The 12,248-nt window shown below is 43.1% G+C and overlaps 1 protein-coding gene across 2 annotated transcripts in view; it reads left to right on the top strand.

Moving 5' to 3' along the window:
* Positions 1-7,959, top strand: part of zdhhc14 (zinc finger DHHC-type palmitoyltransferase 14) — a 44,694-nt gene extending 36,735 nt beyond the window's left edge. The window contains exons 6-9 of one of the 2 annotated variants that reach the window (XM_023999496.2): positions 588-690; positions 1,092-1,201; positions 4,422-4,524; positions 6,478-7,959. In XM_023999496.2, the coding sequence (XP_023855264.1) occupies positions 588-690; positions 1,092-1,201; positions 4,422-4,524; positions 6,478-6,855 (694 nt within the window). In that variant the 3' untranslated portion in view covers positions 6,856-7,959. Of the gene's footprint in view, positions 1-587; positions 691-1,091; positions 1,202-4,421; positions 4,525-6,432 lie in introns of both variants that reach the window. The other variant, XM_023999495.2, reaches the window with a different exon arrangement.
* The last annotated feature ends 4,289 nt before the right edge of the window (positions 7,960-12,248 follow it).

Here is a 12,248-nt window from a genome sequence, read left to right as displayed (position 1 = left end):
GTGCCACTATGTCCAACTCTGTGCATTAGCAAGGTCAAGTGCAAGAGCTCTCTCCATCTCTCACCCAAATTTAGATGCTGTTCATCTCAACTTGGTCTAATTGATTGATGCATGCATTTTATATTTACATTTGATTCATTTAGCTCTTACCCAAAGCGACTTACAGTTAGTGCATTCATCTTGATATAGCTACGTAGGTGGGACAAGCACATATCACAGTCATAGTAATAAAACATTTTCTCAAAGTAACTATCAGAAAAGTCAGAGCTCGTAAGGGGAAAAAAGTGTAAGTGTTAGTTCACAAAATTATTTTATTTATTTATTTTGGGGAGAGGTGTGAGGAGGGGGTCTGAGGGGTGGCGCTGTGGGATTATTTAAGATACTCTTGGAAGAGGTAAGGTTTCAGATGTTTTTATAAGATGGACAGGGACTCTGCTGTCCTAGTTTCAGGGGGAAGCTTGCTCCGCCACTAGGGTGCTAGGACAGAGAAGAGCTTTGACTGGGCATGCATGCGTTTTTGCGTTGCCATGACAACACATAGGTTGTTATGGTGATGGTGGTCTCTCTTCCTTGACTGTTTGTCTCACTGTGCTGGAGGTGCTGGTGTGTTTCTTCTCGGTGTGGTCCATTGTGGGTCTGTCGGGCTTCCACACCTACCTGATCAGCTCCAATCAGACCACCAATGAGGATGTGAGTACGAACACAAACAAGCACACAGATGTACGTACACACAAACAAAAACACACACACACACACACCACATCTCTTCCCCCTCTTTCCGTCTTTGACTTTGACTGCTGATAACAATTCTGTCTCGCATTAAGGGTCATTTCATATTTGGGCTTCCATGTAATAAGTCGCTGGACAGATTGTTTTCACTTACTCTGCTGAGAATCTGGTAGATTGAACACTCCAGAATCCTCCCCAATCCGTAACTGTCTCCTCTGGTCTGATTGGTCAAGTTCCACTGTCCTCCAAAAGTTTCTGAATTTCTCTTCATTTTTCTCCTCAATTCATTAACCTCGGTTGGAGAGCGAGGTAGCTGCAGTGTTCTCCTTCCTTTGCACTGATTGGTCGTGTTCCCTCTCCAGATTAAAGGCTCGTGGTCGAACAAACGGGCGAAGGACAACTACAATCCCTACAGCTACGGGAACATCCTGACCAACTGCTCTGCTGCCCTCTGTGGTCCTCTTCCACCCAGGTGAGTTGCTCTCTGCCAGGGCCAAGCTAACAGCAAGGCTGGGTTCCTGTTCAGTTGGGAGAAAAAAAATTGAAACAGGGAGGTACTTGCTGAAACGTGTCAAATGTTGAACTCAGCCTTTTGTTTTCCATTGCACAACGTTTTTGCTATGGTGTGCACAAGAGTTATGGACTCGAGTCACATGACTTGGACTCGAGTCACAAATGGATGACTTGAAACTCGACTTTCTAGAGAATAAAAGAACTTGAGGCTTGACTTGGACTTTGACTTGAGACTGGTGACTTTAAATGATCTAGCCAGGTTTTGTAATGCTTTGTCACTCACTTTTTGAGCACAGAGTCTACGTGGATTACTTTACATGCAGTCAGAGACAGTAGCCGCAGCATCGCCCTTGGCTAGTAAAACGCACACTCAGCCCTCTGATTCGACCAGCAAACTGTCAATCAACACAGGTCGGGTGAGCTAGCAAACGGATTGCTTATTTGCTGTACAGCTATAGGATCGGGTGCAGCGCAAACATCAAATTGTAGGGAGAGAGGATTGCCGTAAATAAATAAATATGCAACTCCAAAAATTGTTTGGTGATTATTAACCATTTAATTTGCAAGCTCACCAGCAATGGGGCAACCATTCCTAGCATAGATCTACTGGTCTTTTGTAATGTAAAAATAGCTCGAAAGTTATGTCGGAAGTTCCGTGTGTCTGTGCCATTTTTGTTGTGCGTAATAGGAGCACACGTGCCTCAGTGCACATAGAATTAGGGTACATGGCCTGCGCTCCATAAGAGAAAATTATTGTTCCATGTATGCATGGTGTTTAAATGTCAGTAATAATCATTAAGTCTGATTAAGACAAATGTACCAATGTAACAATGGATGTGGAAATGGTCTTTTACATTGTAGAACCAGCTGATTGGTTGGAATTGCCAATTGGGTAATTGTGTGGTCCTGGGGGCCAAGTGCTTATATTATGCAGGCCTACCTGTTTGAGCTCCTGTTAGACAGATTCGATGTGGTTTCTCAAGGGGAGGCTGTGCAGTCTTGCCCTCTACCTGTGTCAATTCAGATAGGACAGGTCCAAGGAAAAATCCACTCAAAAACACAAATCATCCACGTATGATGGAAAATGCATCATACGGGGATGATTTATGTATTTTGAATGTTACATATCTTGAAAACTTGATTGCTGACATGCAAAACATTTTGGGACTATGTCAACAATCGACTAATGAAACAAATACCAAAAGATCATTTTTGGGTGGAGTTTTCCTTTAAGCCTGATACAGAGGCTATTTCTTTTTGGCTGTTTTCCGTGTATATTTGGTAAATCTACTTGTATATTTAGTATGATAGGACTCTTTCACGATTGGATAACCAAAGTCCCTATTTTAAAATGACATGGGCTAATCAAAATGTGTTGTTGACAAAATAATGAAAAGGGCTGTCTGGTAGCCTCAATAAACAGACAGAGATTTGTAGTTGAACAAGTCGTTTCATGTATAGATTTTGTTTTTACTTGACTTGAGACTTGACTTAAAGAACTTGACTCGACTTGCTCTTGGAATGCACAACTTGGACTTGACTCAAGTCTTGACCCGTTCTACTTGGGACTCGACTTGTGACTTGAAACTTGCTTGTGACTCTAATAATAGCAACTTGGTCCCACCTCTGGTATGCACTAATGAGCACACACCCTGCACTGAGGATGCTCACCAGTCACGACTGTAGTTATAAGGGATTTTAGATTCAGCTCTCAATCTCTCCCTCCTTCTCCTCTCCCCTCCTCCACTCCTCTCCCGTTCTGCATTAGTCAGCACCGACAGAAGGAGCTCCACTTATGAGAATCGCACAGCCTCCCACTGTTTTTAAATAAGCAGCACTTTCAATCAAGATATCCATCAGCGCACGCAGGAATAATTACTGTACACTCTGTTTCTGCCGTCTTTCGAGGGAACTTGAACTAGCTTTGTCTTACACGTTATTGGGGATGAGCTCAGCACATTGTCTGCGTCCCTAACAGCAACCTATTCCCTATGTAGTGCGCTACATAGGAAATAGGGTGCCATTTGGGACGCGTCCATTGTTAGCGTCCTCAAAGCATATCGCTGGTCATGACGTTTAACGTAAGTGGTCTGGCTAGAGGAGATAATATCGTCCAGCCAGTCATTTATGGAGTAATATTAGTGTAAATGTAGTGTCAATGTTATTTTTGGCACTAATTTGACTCCACGCACATTACGATACCCTCAGACACAAAATCAGGTTAGTTTGTCAAACATCTGGTGGAGCAACATTTATCATTGATTTGTTAGCAAGTTCTATTTCATGAATGGGTTACAACTGACTTGAGAAGAGTTGAGCAATGGCATGTGTAATAATAGTTGAGTTATTTGTAAGGTTTGTTCAGTAGGTAGGTACAGGGAACTGCCAAGATAATGGAAGCCCTTGAGTAAATGAGGGATACAAAGTTTACTGAATGCAGGCGCTTTCACACAGGTGTGATTCCTGAGTTAATTAATCGATTAACATCCCATCATGCTTAGGGTCAAGCCATAATGCTAGGCAAGCCATTATTTTGGCTACCATGGCTATGCCCCTATAGGATGACAATGCCCTCATCCACAGGGCACGAGTGCCACTGAATGGTCTGATTAGGATGAAAACGATGTAAACCAAATGTCATGGCCATCTGTCACCAGATCTCAACTAAATTAAAGACTTGTGGGAGATTCTGGGGTGGCGTCTGAGACAGTGTTTTCCACCACCATCAACAAAACACCAAATTATTAAATTTCTCATGGAAGAATGGTGTCGCATCCCTTCAATAGAGTACCAGAATCTATGCTAGGTGCATTGAAGCTGTTCTGGCTCGTGGTGGCCCAATGCCCTATTACGACACTTCATGCTCGTGTTTCTTTTATTTTGGCATTTACCTGTACATTGGGTTGGATCCGCTGGGAATTTCACACATCATTAACCCGTTTGCCGTTACCTCAAGGGAATGTGTTGGGGATTGTTCTCCATCTGGAACATGTGGCTGCAGTCTGCTCTGTGTGTGGGTATGCATGGAAGGATGGGGCCTGGAGGCTTCTCACACACGCTCAAACAGACACACAGCCATTTTTGCGGGCACACGCACACCCAAACAAACTCACACATGCTCTTGCCGACACACACACACTTCAAGACCTCTGCTCATGTCCCCTGTCTTCTCTTCCTAGTCTTATTGACAGAAGAGGCTTCATCCAGTCAGACACACCACAGCCTGTGTCACACTCCAACGGAAGCAGCATGTACGCCTCCACCCAGCTTCACACTCACATGGTAGGTTGTGTGTGTGGTTCTTTATGCATTCTGTAAAGAGATGTTTAGTGTTTGACAGGACTGAGTTGGCACTTCAGTATTTATATCTACTGAGAAACGCTTTGAAATACATTTTTCGCCTGAAATGACATACCCAAATCTAACTGCCTGTAGTTCTGGACCTGAAGCAAGGATATGCATATTATTGATACCATTTGATAGGAAACATGTGAAGTTTGTGGAAATGTTAAATTAATGTAGAAGAATATAACACAATAGATCTGGTAAAAGATATTACAAAGAAAAAAACGATGCGTTTAAAAAAATAAATAATTGTACCATCTTTGAAATGCAAGAGAAAGGCCATAATGTATTATTCTAGTCAGGTGCCATTTAGATTTCGGCCACTAGCAGTGTATGTGCAAAGTTTTCGACTGATCCAATGAACCATTGCATTTCTGTTCCAAATGTTGTATCAAGACTGCCCAAATGTGCCTAATTGGTTTATTAATACATTTTCAAGTTCATAACTGTGGACTCTCCTCAAACAATAGCATGGCAAACAATAGCATGGTAGTCTTTCACTGGAATCGCCATTGTAAATTGCACAGTGCAGTTAGATTAACAAGAATTTAAGCTTTCTGCCAATATCAGATGTGTCTATGTCCTGGGAAATGTTCTTGTTACTTACAATCTCATGCTAATCACATTAGCCTACGTTAGCTCGGCCGTCCCGCGGGGGACCCACCGATCCTGTAGAGCAGGGGTGTCAAACTCATTCCACGGAGGGCCTAGTGTCTGCAGGTTTTTGGTTTTTCCTTTCAATAAAGCCCTAGACAACCAGGTGTGGGGAGTTCCTAACTAATTAGTGATGTTAATTCATCAATCATGTACAAGGGAGGAGCGAAAACCCGCAGACACTCGGCCCCCCGTGGAATGAGTTTGACACCTGTGCTGTAGAGGTTTAATACTGCATGTCAGTAACTCACTCAAGGCCTCTCGCTTACAAATGACAAATTGAACCAGGCTTTGATGTTATTACAGGCCAACAGAGAGCAGTAATCTGTCTATATCCATGTCATTATTGGGCTCTGAACTTCTTTCTCTCTCTTTCTGTCTCTATCCTTCTCTCTCTCTCGCGCGCGCTCTTACTTCTCTCTCTCTTTCTTGCTCGCTCTCTGCCGGTGGCTGCCGTGGGCTTTACCCTCTGATCCAGAGAGCAGTATTTAATAGTAAATGAACACAGCTCATGTGTTTTGTATTCATTAATTCAACGGGGTGTAGCTTCTCACTTCTCACTCTGCTTTTAAGTGTGATGGATGAGGAACTCCTATCACCCTCAGTCTGAATATATCCATGTTTTAAATCACCGGTACTCTGCTGAATAATGCTGAATATAATTCCCCAAACGTCGGTGGATCCTCTCCCTGCATTGCTTTTCAAATAGGTGTTTTATATCTCAAGCAGAATAATCATAGTCTTCTGGATGGTTCCTCATTTGCATACAGCCTTGTTTGAAGCTGGCAGCTGTGAGAACAAGTAACTTTGGCCACACGCCCGTGGAGAGATTATGAAAATGTTCAAACATTTTTTACTAAAATAATCCATTTTGGGCAATCTCAAAATGTGTCGAGTTGTTTGAGTTGAAGTAGTGAGTTTAATGAGGTGTTGAGTTGATTTGACATGCTAATGTATCTGTAGTCATTGCATGTTTTATGTAAGACTTGTTAACTTCACGTTGTCTTTCTTCTTTCCTCCTCTTTCTGCTTTGTCTGTTAACCTTTTTATTTGTGTGTATTTCCACTCCCCCTATAATTTCCTTCCTTCATTTCCTGTCTCTCATCAAAAACATATAATTCTCCTACCGTTTCTTTTTCCCCTTCTCATATCTTCATCTATCTCTCCGTTTCACTTTCCCTGTCTCCTCAGTGTGACCAAGAGCACTGCATTCAGAGCACCAAATTCGTTTTGCAGGCTGCCGCCACCCCCCTGCTCCACAGCAACCCCGTCATGATTGGTGGAGGGGGACCCCCTTTCCCTGGGAAGAGTTCCTTGGTGGTCCCCTGTGCCTCCCTGGTCCCCAGCCAGCCCTCCCTGCCCTCCATGCCCGGGCTGAGCTGTGCAGGGGACATGTTGACTCTGAGGGACCCAGACACCCACTGCCACCACCACCACTTTGCCAGCCCCGAGGAGACTCCCTCGCCCTCTGGCCCTATGCCTCTGACTTTGCCCTGCGCTGCCCACATGACCCACGGGGGACACATCCACCCGGCCCAGCTCTACGACCCTGCCAGCCAGGACTCTCTGCACGAGGACTCTGTCAGGGGCCTGGTCAAACTCAGCTCTGTCTGAGACTGGGCCCCACTGCTATTTCCCCCTGGAACCACTACCCAGACTCTGTTAGCGTGCCAAATGGCACCCTATTCCCTATGTAATGCACTACTTTTGATCAGAGCCCATGAACTCTGGTAAAAAGTAGTGCACTATATATAGGGAATAGGTTGCCATTTGGGACGTAGCCTCTCCCCTCTCTATCTCTCCCTCTCGCCACACTCAGGACCAAAGCCATATTTCCCCTAACATTCCACCCGAGCCCTCCCTCCATCCCACCCAGATTTGCACCCCCACCTGTTGAGTTAAGCTATTCTAGTGCCAAACAGACAGACCCTCAGTCTCCACTGCACCCGACCAGGACCAAAGTCACACTTCTGACTCCCACTTCCTCTTCACAGTAGTATAGCTGGTGCTCTACCAGGTGTCTACCAGGTGTCTACCAGGCCTGGATGCAGGTTCAGCCTTCTGCCAAATGTTCATGACTGGTGCTTTATTCTCCAATGACATGTAGAGGAAATCACCTACCTAGACGAGGCTGTGTCATTGTCCGAAAATGAGACTGAATCTCTCTTCTCTCTCTCAGCTAAAACCTACCAAGGCAGTTGCCATTTTGGTTTGCTGACATCCGAGGACACACACAGCGTGAAACTTCCCTGGTTCTTCAGGACTGTTGATTAGCTGGAAAGACATGAATCAGGACTAAATACAGGACTTGTTTATAGTTTTCCATGTGTGTTGTGTGTCCTGAGTGGTGACACTCTTTTATACAGTAGTAATGGACACTAACAATAAGTGTTAGCCCTGGCCACAGGTGATGTCACTTCCTGTTTGAGATTGTGTCAACACTGTACGTGGTAATCGGTGGTGTTCATTAGTCAGTCCTGGTGTCTGTGTGACGCTAGTCGCATTACATTTTTGTTTTGTTCAAATGTGATGCCAATAGTGCACTACTTTTGACCAAGACCTATAGGGCTCTGGCAAAAGTAGCGCACTATATAGGGAATAGGTTGCCATTTGGGATGTAGATAATATGTAATATGATGACTGTGCCAAGAAATTCTCATTGACTTCCAGCTTTATACATTAATGCCTGTGGATAATTAATAAATTCACATATTTTTATGTACGAGAGTGGATTTTATTTATTCAACCAGCCGGTGTGCAGTCACTTGGCAGAAGGGCAACACAATACCCAATACCCTTTTCAGTGAATACCCTTTGCAGACGGAAATTAGCTGCTAGCTAAATCTGGTACAAATGTTGACAAAATTCCCTGGTTTTCCAGACGTCACAGTCGGAAGATTCCCAGAATCAGGAGGAATATGCAGGAAATCCGGATACCTCCAACCAGGATTTCAGGAAAAACTGGGAATTTAGGGAAAGTTACTGGCATTTTGCAACTGTAATCTATTGACCAAAACTGATTTGGAGTAGACAATGCCTTTCCAACAGCTTCTTCTGTACCATGCTACCAAGTGTATGACTATGTATCATGCTTTCTCACAAGTGTATGACTGAATGCTTGCAGGCCAGTTCAGGGCCGGCCCTAGCCTTTTCGGGGACCTAAGTAAGAATTGGTTGGGAGACCACCAGAGTTTTTAGTTTTAAAGTATATTTCCTGCAATTCTACTCATGTTGCCATGGTGTGGAGAAATATTTTAGCAGTTTTAAAGTCATTTCCTGCGATTCCCCTAGCGACCGGGGGCCCCAAGCGACCGCTTATATCACTTATGCCTGGAGCCGGCCCTGAGTCAGCTGACGGCAGTGACTGATATCTTATTTACATTGTGTAGGTACCGGTAGGTCTACATGGCAAATCCAGCTGTGAGGGATCAGCTGCTGGCTGGATGGTTAGTGAGATGATGATGTGAATGCTATTTTTAGGGCTGATAGAGGCTATATACTGCTCTCTAGTGGATACACTGAGGACTGAGATTCATTTGCCCTCAGACTTATCATCTGTACTGAAAGCACTGTAGCTTGGTCCCAAATCTGTTGGTGCTCTTGCCATTGTTCATTTTCAAGACAAACAGTGCTAAGCAGTTGGCATGATAGCACAAACAGACTGGCACTCAGTCTGTAGTCAAAGAGAATACACAACGCACAATCAATAAAGGATATATTAAGTTTCCATTTATTCTTGCTCACAGATAAAATGCAGAATTGACATTACTAAGAATGTCAAAACACTCATTTAAAATACATAACACGTGACATGAATAGAATACAGGACACTTGAAACATTAAAGGACATTTTTCATGATGGAAATTGAAAATGTTAAAGTGTGATTGTTAAAAAGAGAATTTTAAGGAAATCCATTTAAGAGCCAGAGTTATTATACAGTCTGGTAGCAGTAGGTACAGTGGTGTTTCACAGGCGGATCATACGGGCAGTTATACAGGACAGTTATACAGGACAGTTCATGGCTGTTTCTCAGGAGCCTGGTGGTACATTTACCACTTTTTGGAGGGAACAGGTCATTCAGTGGGTGGTCAAGAGTGTGCAAGTCCTTCACCAGGTGCGCAGTCACTTGGCAGAAATGCAACGCAATACCCAATACCCTTTTCAGTGAATACCCTTTGCAGACGGAAATTAGCTGCTAGCTAAATCTGGTACAACTGTTGACAAAATTCCCTGGTTTTCCAGACGTCACAGTCGGAAGATTCCCAGAATCAGGAGGAATATGCAGGAAATCCGGATACCTCCAACCAGGATTTCAGGAAAACCTGTGAATTTAGGGAAAGTTACTGGCATTTTGCAACTGTAATCTGTTGACCAAAACTGATTTGGAGTAGACAATGCCTTTCCAACAGCTTCTTCTGTACCATGCTACCAAGTGTATGACTATGTATCATGCTTTCTCACAAGTGTATGACTGAATGCTTGCAGGCCAGTTCAAGGCCGGCCCTAGCCTTTTCGGGGACCTAAGCGAGATTTGGTTGGGAGACCACCAGAGTTTTTAGTTTTAAAGTACATTTCCTGCAATTCTACACATGTTCTTTTGGACATTTAATTCATTTGATCATTTAAAACAAGGTAGACATACAAAATGATGCACTTGATTAAGAATCATCGAGGATAAACAAAAAGTATACAACATTTCCATTGGGGAGTAGAGAAGATGGTGCAGTTTTAAAGGAAGCGTGCACTGCAGCCTGTTGTCGCCTGCTCTGCAGTGACGGGAGCTGTGGTTGCACTGCTCCACCTCTGGAGGTGATCCTCAAGGCCCTCTGCACCCTGTCTAGTTGGGCCGGCTGCTTTTTACTGCATCCAACTAACAGCACTCCACTGTATTCCAGAGAAGGCCTGACCAGTGAGGTGTATACCGTGACCAGATATTCATTGGGTCGGCCATTTCTGACAAGGACAGTCAAAAAGTGTTGGCGTTTTGAGGCCTTGACTGCGCCACGTGTCACCACTGAGGTTAGAGTCGAGATCAAAACCAAGATATTTGGTCGTTGTTACCGCTGGTACTTCCTGTCCTCCTAGGATTAGAGGTGCAGGTTGTGGAGGGTCTGTTGAAAAACATAGCAGAATTTCCACAGACTTTTTACCCATTCGGGAGCATGTAGTTGGATGGGGGCCACTCTTCTAGCTGCTTTGCCTCCAAGCCCATGGAAGTGTCCTCTTGGATGCTGGTTAATGGTATGGCTCGGGACAGCCCTACATCGTCTGCATACCCAGTGTCCAGAGTGTCACTGAAGACAACTTTTCGGGTGGACATGTGAAGGAGAAACAGATGTGGTGAAACCACACACCATTGTGGCACACCAGCGGTGACCTCTGACCAAGGCCTAAATGTGCCATTTGCCATCACTCTCTGCCTTCTTTCCGGTGGTGTAGCTGTGAAGCCAGGCTAGGTTTACTAGCCTGGCTTGGACACAGTTCAATGTCAGACAGATGTTGCAAGAGCTTTGCGTGATCTACTCGATCAATGGATTTGGACATATCAGCAAGTATCACCCACACTATTACTGGTTTTCTGGAGTCTGTAGCTGTCAGCCAGGAGTGTGTAGCTTTCACAAGGGCGGTAGTAGTGCTGGATTAAAGACTCACTGTAAAACAATATCCCACCTATAAATACAGGAATGTACACACACAAGGGTAAAAAAAGTGTTGTGAGCAAAATAGTTTTTTTTTTTATACACTTCATTGAGTAAGCCATTCAAGGAGTAGGTCTGATGGTGCCCTCTAATATCATCAACCTCACTTGCAGGAACAGTACAGCCCAACAGTGGAGGTGTCATAATACCCATAAAACCTAGCGGTCAAACAGGGAAATGGTTCCAATCAATTTTCCACCATTAATTTTTCCCATAGGGAATTTTAGAAACACTTTAAATAAGGTCTGTGTTTCGTGCAGGCTTACCCTGACGTGACGTTTTGATAACCATGTACATTTCAGTGGTGGAAAAAATACCCAACTGTCATACTTGAGTAAAGGTATGACTCAAGTAAAAGTGAAAGTCACACAGTAAAAAAATACTACTTGAGTAAAAGTCTAAAAGTATTTGGTTTTAAATGTACTTACGTATCAAAAGTAAATGTAATTGCTAAAATATACTTAAGTATCAAAAGTAAAAGTATAAATCATTTACAAACCCTTATATTAAAACCTCTAACGAGTCTCCCTCCCGGATCCGGGATCCTCCTCATCAAAAAAGCTGACTAGCATAGCCTAGCCTAACGCGACAGGGATATCATATAATATAATTTCATGAAATCACAAGTCCAATACAGCAAATGAAAGATAAATATCTTGTGAATCCAGCCATCATTTCCGATTTTTTTAATGTTTTACAGCGAAAACACAATATATATTTATATTAGCTCACCACAATAGCCAAACACACAACGCCATGTTTTCACCATGTTTCCACCGCATAAGTAATTTCACAAACCACAAATAGAGATAAATTTATCACTAACCTTGAACAACTTCATCAGAGATGACAGTCTTATAACATCATGTTTATAATACATTTATGTTTTGTTCGAAAATGTGCATATTTGAGGTATAAATCGTAGTTTTATCATTGCGGCCCATCACAAATAGCACAAAACAGCCAGAATAATTACAGAGAGCAACGTGAAATAAATAATATCATCATAAAACATTTATGAGAAATACATGGTGTACAGCAAATGAAAGATAAACATCTTGTGAATCCAGCCAATTTTCCGATTTTTTAATGTTTTACAGCGAAAACACAATATATTTTATATTAGCTCACCACAATAGCCAAAACAACAGCATTATTCACCGCCAACATAGCTTTCACAAAACCCAGAAATAGAGATAGAATTAATCACTAACCTTGAACAACTTCATCAGATGACAGTCTTATAACATCATGTTATACAATACATTTATGTTTTGTTCGAAAATGTGCATATTTAGAGCTACAAA

The sequence above is a fragment of the Salvelinus sp. IW2-2015 genome, linkage group LG14 (assembly GCF_002910315.2).
Source record: "Salvelinus sp. IW2-2015 linkage group LG14, ASM291031v2, whole genome shotgun sequence".
Lineage (NCBI taxonomy): Eukaryota > Metazoa > Chordata > Actinopteri > Salmoniformes > Salmonidae > Salvelinus > Salvelinus sp. IW2-2015.
Note: the sequence above shows the minus strand (reverse complement) of the source record. Positions and strands in the feature narration are given on the sequence as shown.